The sequence below is a fragment of the Cheilinus undulatus genome, linkage group 5 (genome assembly GCF_018320785.1).
Source record: "Cheilinus undulatus linkage group 5, ASM1832078v1, whole genome shotgun sequence".
Lineage (NCBI taxonomy): Eukaryota > Metazoa > Chordata > Actinopteri > Labriformes > Labridae > Cheilinus > Cheilinus undulatus.
Genome location: NC_054869.1, coordinates 4,750,256 through 4,770,555, shown reverse-complemented (window position 1 = coordinate 4,770,555; position 20,300 = coordinate 4,750,256). Strand labels below are relative to the sequence as shown.

At 39.0% G+C, this 20,300-nt stretch overlaps 1 protein-coding gene and 4 non-coding genes across 11 annotated transcripts in view; 4 read left to right on the top strand and 1 right to left on the bottom strand.

Annotated features, from left to right (window-relative positions):
* cntrl (centriolin) overlaps positions 1–20,300 on the top strand; it is a 59,349-nt gene that overhangs the window by 32,838 nt on the left and 6,211 nt on the right. For 6 of the 7 annotated variants that reach the window (XM_041787120.1, XM_041787119.1, XM_041787118.1 and 3 more), the window contains 17 exons: positions 91–302; positions 4,205–4,502; positions 4,702–4,773; positions 5,029–5,208; positions 5,491–5,697; positions 9,021–9,171; positions 9,252–9,490; positions 10,117–10,232; positions 11,233–11,362; positions 11,437–11,525; positions 11,610–11,750; positions 12,043–12,106; positions 15,516–15,626; positions 16,120–16,237; positions 16,587–17,035; positions 19,107–19,201; positions 19,413–19,519. In XM_041787120.1, coding sequence (XP_041643054.1) covers positions 91–302; positions 4,205–4,502; positions 4,702–4,773; positions 5,029–5,208; positions 5,491–5,697; positions 9,021–9,171; positions 9,252–9,490; positions 10,117–10,232; positions 11,233–11,362; positions 11,437–11,525; positions 11,610–11,750; positions 12,043–12,106; positions 15,516–15,626; positions 16,120–16,237; positions 16,587–17,035; positions 19,107–19,201; positions 19,413–19,519 — 2,779 coding nt within the window. The remainder of the gene's footprint in view (positions 1–90; positions 303–4,204; positions 4,503–4,701; positions 4,774–5,028; positions 5,209–5,490; positions 5,698–9,020; positions 9,172–9,251; positions 9,491–10,116; positions 10,233–11,232; positions 11,363–11,436; positions 11,526–11,609; positions 11,751–12,042; positions 12,107–15,515; positions 15,627–16,119; positions 16,238–16,586; positions 17,036–19,106; positions 19,202–19,412; positions 19,520–20,300) is intronic. The other variant, XM_041787122.1, reaches the window with a different exon arrangement.
* On the top strand, positions 434–506 carry trnaa-agc. The gene has a single exon. It is a non-coding gene; the product is annotated as a tRNA-Ala (tRNA).
* Positions 1,323–1,395, top strand: trnaa-agc. The gene has a single exon. It is a non-coding gene; the product is annotated as a tRNA-Ala (tRNA).
* On the top strand, positions 1,840–1,921 carry trnas-gcu. Its single transcript has one exon. It is a non-coding gene; the product is annotated as a tRNA-Ser (tRNA).
* trnas-gcu lies at positions 3,511–3,592 on the bottom strand. The gene has a single exon. It is a non-coding gene; the product is annotated as a tRNA-Ser (tRNA).

Here is a 20,300-nt window from a genome sequence, read left to right as displayed (position 1 = left end):
ATGGGGATCCAAATTAAATAAACAAATAAACAAAAATAGCGACATAGACTATGTCACTCCTGAAATATGTGTCTTTCCGTCCATCTGCAGGATGAGAGATCAGATCTTCAAAAAGTAGTAGATAAACTTCAGGCCCAACTGGATCAGACCAAAGCCCAGCTACATCAGACCACAACCCAGTATAGAGATACCAGGGTCCAACTAGATCAATCCAGAATTCAGCTGGACCAGATTACAGCTTCTTTGTTGGATCCTCAGGAGGGTCAGAGTGGATCAGAGGACCTGGACAAGGACAACAGCAGGTACCAGTCATACAGTACTAATGTTTTCTTAATCTTACTGTTTTATTTTCTGCCTGAACTACAGTCAGATTTTTCACTTAAAGCTGCAGCATTTTTTTTTTTTTTTATGGGTGGACGAGAGCATGGGACATGGGGAATTAGCTCAAATGGTAGAGCGCTCGCTTAGCATGCGAGAGGTAGCGGGATCGATGCCCGCATTCTCCACAGCACAGTTTTCTTTTCCTCTTTCCCCCCTTTGCATGTGACCACACACTGCCTGAAGATGCAAGAGTATCAGATTGCTTCTCACATTATCGGTGATGGTGAAGTCAAGTGTATACAGCATGTAAACGGTGCACCTGTGAAACACTTCAAGAAGATTTAAAATAATATTTCACCTTTGGACACATGAATTAGGTTGAAGGTAGAGTGCTCCTGCAGCATGAGAGGTAGTGGGATAATAGAAATATTTGGACAAATCAGACAGCTGATTTGTGGTCTGTCCAATCTTGCAGACATTGTTATAAAACAACAGGCTGAACTGGAGAAACAGTAAAAAGAAATACTCATCCATCTGCCACACATCTCAAAAGAAGTTCAGTTTAATATTTATGTATATCTGTGTTTGTAAAATCTGTTCTTATACACAAGGACTGAAATGAAAGCTTGTCATTGTTCATAATGTCCTTTCCATTGTTGTCCTAGAAAAAGACAGAAAGAAATGTTTTAAGAAGTACTTCATCTATGTCTTAAGCAAAGGAACCTAGAATGTGATATGCCCACTGATGATGTCACAGTTCCCAAGAAAGAACCAACTAGTTTTGGTTCTAGCTAAGAACCAACTTTTCAAGTTCAGAACCAATTTTTCCCGGTTTGAACGTGCTGGCTGGTTCAAATTTATGTTCAGGAACCGGAACTGGCACGAAGTCCTGCCAGTCTGAAAGGCCTATGTGAGACTGGCAGTGAGGGGTCAACAGAGGGGGAGGGGGAACTGCTCCACATGTGAATCCAAAAAGACACAATAGTGGTATTGTTGGGGGAGGGGAATTAGCTCAAATGGTAGAGCGCTCGCTTAGCATGCGAGAGGTAGCGGGATCGATGCCCGCATTCTCCAAATAGTTTTCCACCCTTTCCTTCCCCCGATATGACGTCAGACAACAGGCTCACAGGGTGTATTCTGGCCATGAATCTCAGCTCAAGAATCACTGTTTGTTCTGTGGCTGCAACTTGTGTGACGTTTCATATCACCAACAGATATCCTGCTTGCCAGAGGCATTATTCCCTGTTTCAACATACTAAACAAGCTGGAACCTCTTACAAGCTAATACTGCTAAGGACTACGAGTCATGGTCCTATTATGTCACTCTGCTACCAAAGGGCATATTTCTCTCACTCTGCTCTCTCCCTGCTTCCTGCTAAAAGATCAGAGTGTCAGGTTGCGCAGTAACTTCAAACAGGGCAGTGTTTATAATACAAAACATGCAGCACATCAATGATCAAAATCATTACTGTATTAGTTCGTTGAATCTGTGTTGAAATTAATACACAGTACACATGTGACGAGGTGGCCGAGTGGTTAAGGCGATGGACTGCTAATCCATTGTGCTCTGCACGCGTGGGTTCGAATCCCATCCTCGTCGGTTGATCTGATTTTGGCGCGACTGAGGCCTTGAAATCCAGAATGATACATTCATTAAATGTTCCTGATATTCAGCCCTTTATGTGGTGTTAAAAATGAAAATGAAACTTCTCCAACTGCTCCCACACACTTGGCAGATGAAACTCAGTTTGACGTCACACTCTCAGCTGAATAACAATATTCCCTTTGTTAAGGCGGAGGGTTTAAACCATGCAGAAAGCCTTGACACAAACTTCCCTCACTTTTAACAAATCTGTAAGCATATTCAAGCATGTTTTTTGGTTACTTACATAACATCTGCATTCATGCCATAAGAATGACTTGTTAAATCACTCAGAAAAAAACTCAAAATATATCTTTAGTGGTCTATCCTTTTTTAAACTTCTTGTCATTTCAGTCCTTGATTAAAATATGTCTCCTTTTGTACTCTGATCTAATAATCACTATTCATCTTTATCTGTTTTTATTTGTTCTTCCAGCTTTTAACTTTTAACTCTTTTAACTTTTATTCTGTTCCATCGCTTCTAAATCATCTTTTATGTTTTCAAATTTCTTGTCCTTATGTCTCTTTTTATCTGGGTGGGTTCCTGTGTTGCCTGGATTCATCTACGTTATTCTGGGTTTTTGTTTTGAGTTACTGATTTTTATCATGATTTTCTGGTTTTTATAATGTATTTGCTGGGTCATTATGATATGTGGTTAAAATCCTAGCCAGAGGTTGCGTTAACCAAATATTCTCCGTCACTGATGAATTTTTTTTGAAAGATGACGGAGAATTTTGAAGGCTGTCCGTCATTTTGATGGGCTGGAATGATGAGGATGAGCCTGCATTTAAGTGCACACACACGCAGACAGATGCACAGACCTTTTCCATTTAGCACACATGGACTATAAAGGAGGACTATAAGGACTATAAAGGAGCATCACACATGCTGACACAGTGATCCTTTGGTGAATTTGACTGTTTTCTAAGTATTATCTTGTCTTTAGACTAGTTGGTTAAATGCATTTTAATTGGCCTTTAAGCCAAATGGGGAAATAATGTCTAGGAACATCCCTACGTTACACAGTCAGTGGTGCTGCTGGTGGAAAGGACACATATGCTAGAGGAATTTATAGCAAATATTCATCACACAGCACCACCTCATTGGCAGTAATTAAAGCAATACTGTAGCAATTTTTTTTAATAGTATGGTATTTGGTATTACCACCCATTCCTAGTAAAAAACACTAAGTGTCCCTGTGCAAGGAGAGGCTGAGTCAAGTGGAGCTGAGAGAGGAGGGGTAAAGTAGACAGTCTGGTAGCTGTTTTACATTTGGGACTTCATTCAGAAGTTTTTAAGCTATCATCTGCCGATACCGGGTTAATAATACAGTGCATCCCTACTAGAAACACCTCTTTTTGAATACAACGCCATTAACAGATAGTGAAATCTAGTCAGAATGTCTGCCTGTGATATTTTCTCAATTGTGGCAATGCAATGGATACATCCTGTATCCTCCAAATCTGTGTTAGAAGAATCCCTGTTTTCCAGGAGATACTTTACTGTTAATGTTGGATCAAACTGTACATGTCAAAACCTGGCAATCCGACGAGGATGGGATTCGAACCCACGCGTGCAGAGCACAATGGATTAGCAGTCCATCGCCTTAACCACTCGGCCACCTCGTCCTGCCTTTGTGTCAGTTGTTCTGAGATTCAGAATTTCCACTGAGGACATGGTATTGTTGATTATTAATATGTTACTGTTGATTGTGTTAAATGTTATCTAAACTGTTAACCTGTAGCTTGGGACTCTGATCCTGTTAGTGAAGCGGAGAGCTGACTTAACCCAGACACGCTGTCTTCATCTGCTAACAGTTGACATTAAGTCAGTGCTTACATCTCAAGAGACCACCAGTGCTGGGTCTTTGTGAGTGTACAGGGAATGCACACTATGTAATAATGCCATACACTGACAGAAAAGTATCTCAACTTCACAATTCCTGTCTGGTCTGGTTACATGATTTTAGGAAGAAAATTTCAATGAATTTTATTTTGTTAATGTGTTGAAATACTTCTATATATTACAGTAAGAGAGGATATGTCGGTGTCATTTTTTCCCAATACCTGTCAGTCCTGTTTATGAATTTTTTTTTGAGTGTTACAGAAGTAATCCAGGTCTACTCTTGATGTTCAGCCCATCATGAAGATCAAAAAATGGATCATAACTCATAGAAGCATTGGGTTATTAAAGCTGCTGTTTGTGCAAATGTTGTGAGCGTGTCTCCTGTCTCCCTGTAGTCCTGGCAGTCCTGAGCACTTGTTGTCCAGGAGCATGGAGCAGCTCTGCAGGGCGATCCAACAGACCAGGACCAGCAGAGAGATGCTCCAGCGAGGCCAAAGCCACAAGGAACAGATTGCCAGGCTGCAGGCCCAGCTTGTCCAGGATCAGGATCAGATAGCCCAGCTGGAAGCCCAGGTGATCTGTGGGGTGGAGCAGGACCAGGAGTCTAATTGGAGGCTAAAAGAGGAGCTTAAGAACCTGAGAGCCCAACTGCAGAGGTCTCACAGCAAAAACCAACAGCTTAAATACAAACTGGTGAGTGTCAGACAGAAGAACTTCATCCTGAGGTTTGCACCCTGTAATTGCTCTGATGACAAACATCTTATTCAAACCATTCAGATTTTTTAAATTTATTTCTCCATCCTGCTAAATCCAGTTGTTCTTGTGAAAACCTGTGACTGATGTGTGTGATCAGATGTATCTTAAGACCATGATTTTTGTTAATATGGCATAGGAAGCAGAGTTGCAGCAGAGTCATGTGCAGCTTGAGGACATCCAACAAGAGAGAGATGCACTGTTAGAGCAGGTCAGAGGACACATTTTTATACTTTGTTGTGTAATATCTATTATATGATACAGGAATTCTTTAAAAGGTTCACAAGCTGAAAGGGTAAATAAAGAAACCCATAGTGACTCATGAGTGATGAAGTACATGCTCTCTGTTTCTCTTGAAAAATCTTTTTTTCATACTCAAGATGTTTGCAGTGATGTAGATATAAAAATACCTCTTACTGTCAGCAGCAGAGCATACTGAGACCAACTGTCATGTCATGTCTTTCAGCTGCATTCACAGAGTGAAGAGCACCAGAGGAACCTGCACCACCTGAACAAAAAAATATGGCAGCTCAGCAGGTCCATGTGTGACTCTGATCAGCTGACAGCGGAACAGCTTAAGTCCACAATTGAACAGCTGCGAGATCTGAACCATACAGTGGAGCTGCTGCACACAAACTCTGATCAGGTACATTTGGTTTTCTAAAAATATAAGGGTCGTCAAACCACATATGAAAATACCAAAAGAGTGACACAGCTGCATGGAAACTGCACATTGCAAGCTTTGCTGAACCACATGACAAGTGCCACCCAGAAAAGAGACTCCAAAAAGCAGACCGTGGCTTATATACTGGGCTGACTTATATTCCAGAGTTTATGACGAGTTGATGGTGTTTCAGTTGCTCGTTTACAAGAACTACCCTTGAAATCCTTTTCGAAACTATTCTCTGTTTTTTTTGTTTTCTGCCAGAACGTAGGAGATGAGCCTGATGGCAGTGAACACAACCCTACACTGCAATCTGATCACTCACATACATTAGAGGAGCTGAGGGCCGAGCTTGCTAAAGCTCAGAGACACACACAGAAGCTGAGACAGAAGCTGGACCGGGCCAGAAACGGGACCAGGACCAAGACTGGTGATGGAGGGCAGTGGCACTACATACCTCCTGGTCACAGCGTGAGTCTTTTCAGCTGTTTCTGTAACTTTAACACACTGTTGGGCTGTTATTGACTCGTGAATAATCAGCTGTGAGTCTTACCAGTTGACACGTTTTTTTCTCTACACCAGTTTCTGAGACGGAAATGTTTAATGGGGCAGGGGAAATAACAGACAAATTGATGAGGTGCATGTAACTGTGGTGATGTTGTGACATTTCATTGATCACTTTAGCATGCACTGTAAAAAGTGTTATTTCACACTGTAAATAGAAACTTAAAAAAATGCTTTAGTTGGTAAAAAGCAATTCATTCTAATCAAATTTACAAGTTACAAGAAGGTTACTAGACTTGCAACTTGCTAACTTGAGTTAAATAAATTCAAATTAATTGCTTGTTTCCAATTTTAGCATTTATTTTTAAAGTTTTTCCTCAAATCTTTTTTTCTTACAGTGCGTTCATTTTAACAATTTACAACCAAAGAGTGAACCAAAAGTTTCATATTAGCTTGTGATTCTTTTTTGTGCTTTTATTTATTTATTTATTTATTTTTGCAGTGTGTACCATATACCCCATATTCACAATAATATATACATTTCTAACATTACTGCGATGGGTAAACAAATCCAAACCAAGTTTACATTCTTGCACAAGGAAAACAAGGAACCACAACAACCACAAACAAAAAGCAAAAAAACAAGCAGAAAACAAACAGCAAAAACAAACAAACAAAGGGAAAAAAAAAAACAAAAACATGGCATTCACACTTATCTTAGCAGTTCATGACACATTGTCTTCATATTACATTAAATTTCCTGTCCATTTATAAGCCTTTTGTAGATATCAGTCATATGACAAGCACATTTCATTCTACTGTCTAGGAAAAGGGACAAGAGTAATGAGTGTCAAACATCTCTTTGTAACATCACTCCACGATAACCCTCACTCTCTGCAGTGCTTCCAGATAGGAACCCCAAATAGATCTGAATTCCTTTACGTTGTTATTAATTCTGTATATTAACTGTTCAAATGAAGCAACCCTTGCCAACTTGTCCCTCCATTCCCCAAAACTGGTTTTGTCTGTTGATTTCCAATGTCTCAAAACAATCCTGCTCCCTGTTGTTAAAGTCAGTTTCACCCAGGAACGTATCTTTGGACATAATCTGGTATCTGCTGGAAAGGCACCTAGAACACATAATGCTGGACATTGAGTGAGCTCTGTATCCAGTATGTTGTTAATACATTTAACAATAGCTGTCCAAAAGTCCTGTACCTTTTCACATTCGTACAGCATATGAATCAATGAACCCCATTCTTTCTTGCATCTCCAGCATCTATCATCACCCCTAAGTCCCAACCTTGACATTTTTGAAGGAGTCCAATAATTCCTATTGATTATTTTAAATAAAACTAAACGTGTCTGCATGTCTCGGGCTATGGAGTACCATGACTGTATTACTTCTTTCCAAATTTCTTCATTAATAATTATTCCTAGATCTTTTTCCCATGCCCGTTTCACGCCCTCGTAATTTGGAGGTTGGTGCTTTCTAAGTTCCTTATAGAACCTCGATGTCCCACCTTTAAGCATTCCCTTTGATCTCATCAACTCCTGAATACCACTAACAGGGGCAAGATTCTTTTTTCCTTCAACTTTTAAAATACAGCTGTATTATCTTGTGATTCTAAAATAGCTCCAGAACAGCAAAAAAGTGTTGCTAAAACACCAGGATTTCTCATCCAAAAGTTGACTCATTGTGTTAGTTGGACAGAAACTGGACTTTTAAACCTCTGAGACTGGTGTTGTATATCACAAGAAGAGACATGTGTTATTCAAATTTAAATAACTTATGAACCATAAATCATAGCCACATAGTATTTCCTTTGAAAGCCCTCTGCTGTGCCGCTCTAATGATGCTACCCATGCCCTCATAGCTCTTAAAGAACATTGTCTTGCAAGCCTCGAACTTGGCTGACTTTCCAGGATTAAATCCACACCAGTAACTCCGATGTTGAACATCTTTGTATCCATTTATAATCCATTTTTCAATTTCTCCTGCAACTAGCGAGTTCGCCCGCTGCCATATTGTATGTATGTATCCCAGAATGCATTGCAATGGGCTGTGACAACCAATGGCAGGCTGTTCTGTGGTCACGTCAGGCTTTGGCAAACATGTGCATAGACTTATAAACTGGAGGGAAGGGTCTGAATGGCTCTTAATAGAGAGAAAGAGACACAGAGAGGCTGTTATGTGTCCCTCAGAGTCACCACAAATAGGCACTGCTTTGAATAATACTCAAATTCCCAAAAGCACAACAACTGTTTTTTGTCAAATTAGAATATTTGTCCTTTTTTTCATATACCACCATTTTACCACTCACTGCCTGTTTGCAAGGTCAAATGAAAGCAGATGCAACAGTTAAAGGGATACTTCAACATTTTGGCAAATTCGCCCATTCCCATAACTCCTATAGTCTTAGTAATAGGTTCGTTACCTTTAGTTGTCGGTGCAAGCTATTTTTAGATTGCTGTCACGAGTTCGGACCTACTGTGCCAACTCAATGTAAGCAGACGGTATTCCGGCTTTCCCTCATCAAACTCATCAAATACACAATCCAACAACTCCAAAACGCTCTCATGGACAAGTTGTGACCTGCACATTCACCACGCTATGAAATAATAACGTATAATTATGTAACATTACGACACATGAAGCAAATACTCGGAACTATTTTTTGAGTAAACCACTGGGTGACAGTGACACAGTGCAGCAGCCATGTCTGGAGTGTAGTTCTGGCTTTGCATTTAGCTTTAAAACATCTCCGTCTCATAATGTTCCATGGTTATTTCATAGCGTTGTGAATGTACAGGTCACAACTTGTCCACAAGAGCGTTTTGGAGTTGTTGGATTGTGTATTTGATGAGTTTGATGAGGGAAAGCCGGAATACCGTCTGCTTACATTGAGTTGGCACAGCAGGTCCAAACTCAGCAGCAGCGATCTAGAAACAGCTTGCACCGACAACTGAAGGTAACAAACCTATTACTAAGACTATAGGAATTATGGCAATGGACGAATTTGCCAAAATGTTGAAGTATCCCTTTAAGAGCTCAAAGGGGCATATTACCACCCACTAAGGGTGATACAGACAATTCTTTCATTTTTTTCCCTAGAGGTTGTGAACTGGAACAAGGACCAGTTAAATGACTTAATCAAGTTATATTTCAACTTAACTGTGCATTTAAATGTACCAAGCAACTCTGCCTTTCCCTCGTTCTGTTTTACCAATAACCCTGTTTGATCAAAATTGTGGGCATCATATGAACTTCCACTTTCTCGGGCTCTCAGGCTCCCAGTTTTGGCTCTCAGATGACTCAGGACTCTGGTTTGGGGCTGAAGTACTTCAGTTCTCCTGAAAGGGGGCAACAGCAGGATGTACCACCTACAGGAGGAGGCTACTGGGTCTACATTCCCCCGACTCATGCTGACTCAACCACAGGTACAAACACAGAATTGTTTTTAAATTTAAACTGTTGAGATGTGAGTGAAGCGGCTTCCTGAACTGTTAACTGTCTCCAGGAGCAGCAGCAGAGTGGAGGGACAGCGGAGGAGGCAGTGACCCTGACAGGAGCCCTGGGGGACCCACACCTCCCCCTCCTCCTGTACATGCTGCAGCTGCCTCTGCTGGTCTTTCTGAAAGTCACACCCCCATGATTGGACCTGCATGGCTGCTCTCTGGATCACCTGCAGCTGTCTTCTACAATCCTCCAGCAGGAGGCACTGTGCTACATTGTAACATACCAGAACACAGGCACACGGTAAGTCTCATCCAGCTGGTCATAATCGGGCTTTTACACACAAAGCCTTTCGCAGGCACAATGGGAGAACACATTTTTCTTTATTTTATGTGATGCAAAAACAGTCAAAAGACACACTGATCTGTGAACAAAAGTAGCCAAAGTCAATACAGTCAAAAATCCTAACATTTTCTGTAAGAGAGTGATACAGACCTGATAAATATGGTAACTTTTTCTCATATGTATGCATAAATCCTACAGAAATCATACACAGCAAATTTGAAAAATAATTCTAACATAGTAATACACCTTAAATTTAAAAATGTGTGTAATATCTGAAAATTTTGTTGGGCTAAATAATGTAAATTATTCAACCCAAGTAAGCTAAAAGGCTTCTTTTGCCTCAGAAGAACATAATGATAAAGTTTTGCCATATTTTTAATGGTTAACAAACAAACTGCAGAGTAGTAAAAATGGTTCGTACTCAGTTTAATATGTAATAGTGGTTACATTTAAAGAGAAATGTCTCATTCTTCATTTTTTGATGCTGTGAGCTACTACCTTATTATAAATTTTAGCTTTAATGAATAAAATAATTAAATCTCACTTCATTTTCATTTGATGTCTATATAATAATGTGATGACAGGAGACAGACAGATGCATGTGTGAGTGTGTGAATGAAGATGCAGACAGACTGGAGGAAGAGAACAGGAAACTACGAATGGAAACCAAACAGCTGAGACGGACAATGAGACAAAACAGGTAACACAAACATTTTATGGCTTTTAAATTTATTTTATTATCACTGTCTGTGTTGTTTGTGTTGTTTTTATCAGTAGGTTACGCTTGTATCTGCGCTTTTTTCACATGTCTTTTTTCAGTTACCTTCAGGCACTTCCTAAACAGACTTTTCATTTTAGGATCATTTAGACCACCAAACAGGTGCAGTAAGGAACCTATCATGAATTAAACTGGTCCCCAAAGTGGTGATTTTTCTTTTTTTTCTCTTATTTTTTTTGTTTGCCCTGAACACACAACCAATCAGTTGGCTGGTATCTGAGTGCAATTTCGGTCAACTAAGTTTGTCTTTGGTTGACTACAGGCCTACTTTTAACATTACTTTTGTAATGTGCTTCGCTGCATGTCGGACAGTTCAGGCCTTCACGTCACCCATTAATACCTGATAATTGGACACCTCGTCGGACAGTAACCCTTACTTATATACAAGTTACTGTGCCTGCTTGTGTTTTTGTATTATTGCATCTCAATCATTCTCCTACTACCCCGATTGGCAAATAGTTTATTTCACTGTGCTTGTACTATCTGTAGCTACAGATGACATCAAAGAACCTGGATCCATGAACATAAAACTTAATTTTTTTAAATATCCCATTTTCTGAACAAGAAAAAGTGTCAGTAAATGATCCATCTTACTACAACCCAGACTACAGCATGTGTAGCATATCTGAATTATAATTAAATCATTCTGCCTGCTTATTTTAACATACATGTGACAGCAGCCCTGTTGGAAATGTGATGATGGAGCTGCTAAAACCACAGAAAGACTATTAATAATTTGACCTGCAAGAAGTCCAACCAATAGTTTGGCTTTCAGATATGGAAGAGCAGAGCTTTCAGTCGATTGTGATCAAGTGTTTAGAGTGCAGGGTTGAAGTTACAATCTGCATGTTGTTGAGGTTGATAGATTATTTGGGGGGACTTTTGAATAGGGTTTCTTTAGAGTGTATTTCTATCTGTGTAGGAGTGTGATGGAGGTGTGTGAAGAGGTGGACTGTGTGGAGAAAACTTTGCTAAAGAGACGAGCTGAACTCCGTAAGGCTGACAGACTGCTACTGGAGGCTCAGAGCTCCATCCACACCTCCAGGGACAAGGTACACGCACACGTCTGCACACTGTTTCAGTCTGTCACTGAGGTGTTCACTGAGTTCATCCTGCTTCCCATCAGGCCAGTTCAGCTCAGCAGGAGGCTGATGTGTTGCTGCAAACAGCTCAGGACAGCGCCACCTGTCTGCTGGAGGCCACACAGCAAATGAGGTAGACAATTAATTTAACCCCAGACTGCCAGATTTAGACCAAAGCATGTATTTCTTTATCGTCATCATTTTTAATTTTTTCCAGAGAGCTGCAGGAGGAGATAGAGGGGCTGAGGAGGAGGAGAAAAGAGGAGGCTCACACTCTGAGGGAGATGAAGGAGGAGCTGAGGATCAGAGAGGAGGAGTTTCATCAACTCAACACAGAAATACACTCAGCTACAGACAGGTACACACATCCAATTGTCTAAAGCAGTGGAAAAAAAAAAAAAAAAAGAAAAAAATGTTATACCTGACCTCTGTCAGAAACTTGAGCAGGAGGAGAAGTTTGACTGTGAGAAAAAGAAATCTTCAACTAAAAATACATACAACATAGAAATAATAATGTTTAAAGTTGATTTAGGTGAAAAAAATCTACATAATGTATGGTAAAACCCTTGGTTGGTTCTTCTCTTACAGTCATTATCAGAGTGTCCGTGTTTATTCCAGGACACAGAATAATCATCTGTGTTTGTGTTTAGATTATCCAGTGTCCTGTCAGAACTTCAAGAGTCACAGACGCATCTACGCTCACTCAACTGTCAGGTGAACTCACAACTATTATTAAAGTAATATCTAACTAAAATGTTCTCTTTTGGGTGAGAGGTTTTGCATGCTTATATTGGTCATATTGGACATTTTAACATGTGAATTTATGGAATTAATGTGAACAATTATAACATGAATTTGTTTATAAAAATAGAAAAAACAAATGAGAATTTCTTTGGTTTAACTTGCCCCTTGTAGCTGTTTTTATTAATGGCTTGACCTGGAAACAGCTGAAACTCAAAGCTGGCTACATGCCAGATGATACTAAGCCCAATTTTTGCCAGATTTGCCTCTTCAAATATGAGGCTTCTTGCAGCCAACTATTTGTCTAAATAATCCTCAAGTCTGGGATTTTGATTGTGCTGCAGCCTCCCTGATCTGGAGTAGTACTTATGCTTGATATGTTGGAATACTAACAATAACCAGTAAAAGCAAGCAGACCGGAGGGGTATTCCATGAAAGTGGATAAAGGGGTAAGCCTGGCTAACTCTGGTTAGTCTTATTTTTCGTAGGAATTTTAACAGGAACGGGTTAACTGTCCAGCTAAGTCTAGCTGTGCATCAAAAAAAGGTCCAACGGACTGAAACTGATACGCCACAGAAGGTTCAGCCGAGCGTATTGTTGCCCTCGTTTGCATGTTTATTTAATTAAACACCATGACAGTGTTTTTACACGGATCTCGAAAAAACAGAGTATGTCAATTTTTTTCCACAGTAGAACTCAGTGTTTCTCAGGTTTACTGTAGTTTCAAAGATTAATTGAAAAAATAGCTTTGGCTATGGGTCAGTACCACCATAAACTTGAAACATTTTCTATAAGAAGGAGCCGAGATTTTACATTAAACTAAATAATGATTTTAATAAATTATCCTACAGGATAATTTATTAAAATCACATTTACACCAGTTTCAGTTTCTAAAGCTTTTAAGTTTTAAAACCTGTGGTTCTTAAGTTGTAGCTCTTTGTGGAAATAAATTGCAAATAATGTACAAGAAATGTACAACAAAGCTTCCATCCAACCAGTCATGGATGCATTAAAATGACATCAAAGCATTTTTATTGCATAATGGTTTTAAAATCTAATTTCTTTACAAAGTGTCTTTATCAACAGTTTATTTATGTATAGTTAAGCTCATTTGAAACAAATTTTTTACACATGAAAATTTTATTTTAAAAAGGTGAGTGGGGGGGTGTATTTATAAACATGAGGATGACAGGCTTAACAGTATGTGGTAATAGAGGACACAAAACATCTTTAAGAGGAAAAAATAATGATAGAAGGATTTGTAAAAGGGCTAGTTAGAATTGAAGGAATACAATATTAGTTTTCTTTAAGATGACTGCAGACTGTGTAACAAAAATATACTTTGATTCTTCTCTAATGAGTTGTATTTCACTCTGACAGGGTGGGCATGTAAAGCTTAATTCAATTCAGTTCAAAACACTGTTTGTCCCCAGGTGGGCAATTCAAGGACCAACAAAATCCAAACTCATGATATGATAAAAATTAGAAAATGTAAGTTGAGATGCTGACTCTGCTTGTTTCACTTCATTCATCCTCCACTGAATAAGGATAAAAAATCTTTATGTTTGCATGTGTCAGTCATTTTAATATTAGGCCAGTCATTTTAACATTATTCCATGATGACAGAACTTCATGATTTTGAAGCTTAATTTTATACATTTAGAGATGTTTTATTTTACTTAAATTTGACCTGGGGTTCATAACACAGTGACCTGTCATACAACAAACCTAAATACAGATTTATTTTCACTTTACAGGGTCTTTAATCATACTGATAGAGCTGCGATAGCCATAATCAAAATCTTTATCTAAATGTTCATTTATGTAGAAATAATCTATTGAACTAAATAGGATTTTATAAATTCCTTTATAAATACCCATCGGCATTTTTTGAGAATAAAATTCTCTTTGATTTGTTGATAGAGGAGGATGTTGCCTTTTTTTTTTTTTTTGTTCAAAACTTGTTCAGTTTCAACCTAAAACTCTCAATATACGTTGTTTGGCCACAGAAAAGTCCTCAACTCACGTATTTTCACATTTAGTATCCTCTTTTCAACTATTGATAGGTTTGGGCTTTATAATCATCACATGCACAAGCACACATGCTGATTGTTTAAGCCAGACTGGCATTACCTGGCTCCACACAGCTGAGGCACGTTAGTGGAACAAGATGAGGCTTAAGACAAAGTTGTGGCTAGTTCAAGTCAGGCCAATTCAGGAAAGCTCAGTCTTCGTTAGCTACTTTGATGGAATACCCCCCTGGTCTGGCTGAATTGTGTAGTGTGTGCATAAAGCGGGGCACACACATAAAGATAACTGGGCTGTCTTTGTCCCGATTTTCCCCCTTCCCGACCAAGGACGGCAAACGCCCGATTATCTTATGTCTTATAAGATTATCCTATAAGAATATCCTGTGGTCTGAGGTGTGTTAAGAGTGAATTTGTCCTGATAATCGGCTCCAAAAATGGTCAGGGCCAACAATCGTAAATATTAAACTTGTTCAATATTTACGAACAAAAATCTTCATGTGTGTGGGGAATGCCGACGACTCCTGAGTCATGATGCCGTGAATTGTGACGTGGAATGGATCGATCAAGATCAAGCGAGCTGACTGAGGAACAAGGAAGCAGGCGTAAATAAAAACAAGCGTGGCTGACCTGCTGAAGTATCATAAAGTTTGCTTTTTTAGTTCGGGATTTTTCCGTTAAAAATAGCCCCAAGACCACCATCATTCCCTCTTCTTGTATGTGCTCTTCCATGTTGTGTGTTGTGTTCTCCGGTTGTTGCTATGTGTCTTCTTCTTCGTTTTTATTAGATCACGTGTGATCACGCGATATTTCTGGCTTGGAGGATGAGATTCTAGATTGGTGGTGGGACAGAATCATGCTGTGTTGATATTATCGGAGCACACCACACACAGTACAATCAAAGCTGTTCAATGCCTGATTTTTTTATCTTCATGTGTGGGGTCTCTAACAGATAAAAAATCTCTTAAGATTTAGAAAATCCTTTTGTGCGTACCCCGCTTTAGGAGGATTATAATGTTGAAAATCAGTTAAAACTGTTCTTATGCCTGTGATCTCCCTCATTTTCAGAACTGGTTAAGATTTTAAAATCTGCTAGTATATGGCCAGCCTTTTAATGTCTTCATAGTTGTTTGATATATCTAGTTGTCTTTTTTTAATTCATTGTACCAAAAAGTCACTTGAAAGCCTTTTTGATTAGCTGTGAAACATTTAGATGAAAACACTTTACAAGGCACAAGGGTCAAAGAGAAATGATTTCTCAGATAAACAGAAAAAGATAATTTAATTTTGCTTTGTTGCTTTTGGAGGTTTGGGTAGAATGGCAGAGTCTCAAGAAAACAACAAACTCTTTGCAGGTGGAGCAGGAGGAGCAGAAGCTGGTTCACAGGATGGAGGAGCATCAAACTGCTGTGAACAAAGTGAAGGAAGTCAGAGAGGAGGAACAGCGACTGCAGAACAGAGCCAAGGTGAGCAGGATGGAGAAAAAGAGGAGATGAAGGAATTTTCCTGTGATGGAAAAGGACAACTAAGAAGTACCCATTTCATGGGCTCTCAGTTTGTTACAGCTATCCTCTGATAAAAAAAAAAACCCTTGATCTAAATTCAGGAAATGCTTCAAAGATAGTACCTAATCAGAGTTTTGTAAAAGGACTAAACGAATGCCTGTAGGGGCAAGAGCGCTGCTCGCTGTGCTTTAGCGTACATGCTTGGCAAGTGCTTGGTCTGACCTGCTTCTGTCTGTATGTTTTAAACATTTGGAGGTAATACTGTAAACTACGGGGAAACTTTGGGGGGCCTTAACAGTAATCCTGGTCTGTTTGATTGGAGCTGAAAAGAAGTACTTACTCACAAATTCTGACATCACTATTCCTCATCTCTAAACCTACGTGGCACTGCAGCACATGGTCAAACTGTTAGAAAGAAAGTCTATATTTCTGATAACTGCTTGTTTGTCTGAAGGAGCTGTTGGAGCAGCAGGAGGTGCTACTGAGTGAATGGAGGTCTACAGCCTCTGATCTCAGAGAGGAGGAGCAGAGACTGATCACAGTGCAGTCTGAGCTCAACACCCACAGAGCAGGTAACAAAAGGCAAACCCAAAATGAAGCTCCCAGTGTTTAAACAGTCAAATGATGTGGAAATGATTTCGGCCGTAGTGTACAGGAACAGTATTTATAATTTAGCAGGTCTTCAAACTCTGACTCAATATCCTGTATAATGCCCCTAACTTAGAGACCTTTATTTAAACTTTTTAATTGATACCTTTATTTGCACCAATAGGTAAAGTCAACCCCACGAATCAAAACTTTTGTATAAAAAACATGGGTTAAATCTAGTGTTTAACATATTTGGCTGATCTCTGCTTCTTTAACAGTTATTGTAAAAAATACTACAGCTCAAATTTAAAGTGTGTGCATCTGTGTTTCTAGAGTTAAAACATGTCCTCCAGGAGTTACTAGCAGAGCAGCAGGCACTGGAGCAAGTAAAAAACAAGCACACCCAGAGTGTCCAGCGACTCCATAAGAAGCAAGATCAGCTGGACAGACTACTGGCCGAGGTGGACAGGATGAAGGATAAACTGGACAGGACTAGCAGTGAACTTCATCAGACAAAGGACAAACTGGACAGAAAGCAGGCCGAGGTGTACAGGATGAGAGATGAGTTTGTCAAGATAAAAGATGAAGTTCAAAAGAAAAAGGATGAGCTGGAAAAGAAGGAAGAAGAAGTGGATAGAAAAAGGGATGAATTGAACAAAATACAGGAGGATGTGGATAAGAAAAGGGAAGAGCAGACTGAGCTGCAAAAAGAAGTCGAGTCCCACAGAAGCGAGGCAGAGAAACACTTCAAAGAGAAAAAACTACAGCAAACAGAGCTGCAGGTTGGTGGAAAATCTTATGAAAGCTGGCTACTTTGCTAATTTTATCACATAATTCACTTTACAAGACTGCAAAGGACATTGTAACCATTTAGGTGCCCCACTGATTCCTGTAGCATCCTAAAAATACAATCATTAGTCACTGATATTTATTTAAAAGACTTATGCTAATTATTGAATATAGCAAAAATGAAGACAGTGTTATACATGGTTCATTCAAGAAGTCTTGAATTTAATTTTTTTTTTATTTTAGGTCTGTAAATAACCCTAACCATAGGACTTAGTGTGGGCTCCAGGGTATGCCCTACCCAACTACCTTGCCCTAACTCTAACCCCTTAGTGACTTATGCCTAAACCTAACCCCCCTTCAGGGCTCTAGACTAAACACCTACTCTACTACCTTGCCCTAACCCTAACCACTTAGTGGCTTAAAAAATGCGGTATCATTACATGATGGATGGAAAATGTTTTACATTATTACATAATGCGGTGCTACAAGGTCTTTAAATGTCTAAAAAAGTTGTGTTTTTATTACTTAGAGCAGTATTACTCACCCATGTTCAAAGAGCCAAACTGTTGAAAAATACCTTCACAAGAGCCACAATCTAAGACGTGATAAGTGGCGAAAATCGGTTAAAGTGGCATTAAAAATGAGTTTAACATAGTTAAAATGGTCAAAAAGTGGCAAAAAATGGGCGATAAGGAGCAAAATAAGCATAAAGTGGCAAAAACTGGGCTAAAAGTGGCAAAAATGGGGAGAAAAGTGGAAAAGGGGCATGAATTGGAAAAATGGCTGATAGGTGACAAAAAATCAGTTACAGGTAGCAAAAATGGCCCAAAAGCAGCAAAAATGTACCAAAAAATGAGTGAAAAGTGACTAAAATGGGCAAATAGCAGGAAAGAGTGGCAAAAATGTGAGCAAAAGTTTAAAGAAAGGGGTGTTTTGTACCAAAACCCAGTTTAAATGGGTGAAAAGTGGCAAAAAATGTGGAAAAGGGCAAAGAAGAGAGATAAAAGTGTCAAAAAATGTGGAAAAAGGGCAAAAGAAAGGGGGATAAAATTGGCAAAAAAATGTGGAAAAAGGGCAAAGAAGAGAGATAAAAGTGGCAAAAAATGGGTAAAAAGGGCAAAGAAGAGAGATAAAAGTGGCAAAAAATGTGGAAAAAGGGCAAAAGAAAGGGGGATAAAAGTGGCAAAAAATGTGGAAAAAGGGCAAAGAAGAGAGATAAAAGTGGCAAAAAATGGGTAAAAAGGGCAAAGAAGAGAGATAAAAGTGGCAAAAATGGGCAAAAAGTGGCAAAAAAACAAGCGCCAACAAGGGCCTAACGCAGCAAAAATTGATCAAAAGTAACAAAAAAAAGGAAAAAATTGCAGATAAGAGCAATGGAAATTTACAGACAAATATTTAAGGTTGACAAAGCCTACTGTATAATTGAGGGAAACAAACTGATTAATATGACTTGTAAAGGGTAATTTTTGAGGTCAAAGTTTCCATTTTTTATGGTCTTCTGGGGAATAATATTTCAAATTAAGACATAAAAGAGCCACAATTCATTTGATTAAATGAGATTTCTGATTACTTTTAAGCATCAGAAGAACTTTGTATTATTCTTTTGGATAGAGATGTATGAAATTAGATCTTTGCATATATTTGATATTCTGGTATTTAAAAATTCTGATACTGACACGGATATTGATACCAACATATAAATGCTAACTTTTAGGGGGTAGCAAGAATGTTGAATTACATCCATCATACTTGAATCACTTTTAAAAAGACGTTTGGAAGTATAGGTGTATTTTACATATAGAGTTCTAATATTTTCAAAAGAATTGTTTAGTTGTAAAAATTAAAATCTTACTGGGGCTTTAAGCACACTATTACAGAAATACTTTGTTTCCTTTTGTAAATGGCATAGTATATGTTGGGCTTCCAGTCCGCATTGATATTTAAATCACACATTTTCAAATAAGAGAAAGAAAAAGGCTTTGAATCTCTCATGAACAAAAACCTTTTTAAGAAAAAAAAAGAACAAACAAGAAAGATAAAATATTTGTATTTTTTTGGTTTCAGGAGCTGCAGGAGGAGCTGAGCAGGAATAAGGAGGAAAGGAGCAGCGTACAGGAGCAGTGTAAACACCTGGAGGCCAGACGCAGACACGCCCACAGGTGGAAACACATGCTATTATTTAGAAAGGTTTAAATTTAGACAAAAGGACAAGTGTAATAGTATTTTACTAAAATTTTTAAATTAACACAAAGAACCTTTGACATTTCAAACAGGAATGAATAATTACTACCTGTTTTCTAGTCAGTTATTGTATGCTGAATGTAATGTGCAAACAGAATTTAATTTAGCTAAAGTTTCTTTGTGTGTCAGGAGTTTGTCAGCCGTGGAGGCCGAGCTTGCCAAACAGAGGGAAGAGCTCAGCCGACTCAAACAAGAAGTGAGCAGAGATACAGCAGCAGCTCAGGAACAGCTCAACGGTATCACATCATTTCTTACAGTCCAGTTTTAAACAAAGAATGTATCATTAAAAGAATGACAAACATTATACAGACACTATTACATACAAAGTATACTTTGGAAAGTATCTCTACAACACAATGTGTTACATACACACTACTGTGCAGAAGTTTTAGGCATGTTTGGGCCAAAATGTGAGGCTGAAGTAAGGCGTATAATGCGAGCACGCCCACCTCGGGCGGGAAGGAGGATTGACACAACCCAGGTCACACTCTGGATGTCTTTGTACATTACCAAAGGCATGGGAAAATGATCTTGATGAAAACAAAACAAAAGCCACAGCTTTAGGGCGGAGTTATGGGTAGATTTGGTGCTTAAACATAGCCTAGCGTACTGTTAGGGCGGGTAGGAGGGTTGCCACAACCCCCTGGTTGTCGTGGGTATGTTCTAAGCACTGAAAACTGTTGGTGGTTGCTGGGTGTACTACCAGGGGTGCAAAGGCAAAAGACAAAAGAAATGCTGTTAAGCTCGACCTTGGCTGCTGAGCAACACACGTAAATGTCACGTGTCAACACTGACTCTGCCCCCCCCTTAGCTCGGGGTTGTGGAACATCAGGACCTGTGAAGAACCGTTAGCGCTCTACATGCCTAAAACTTCTGCACAGTACTGTATATTATAACATAAAAAGAGTACAACAAACTAACTAGAGCACAGCCTAACATGTGCAAGGTTATTGGACTGACCATACTAGACTAAGTTTTTTATAATGTATATATGAACAAAGACTGTCACACAGTAAA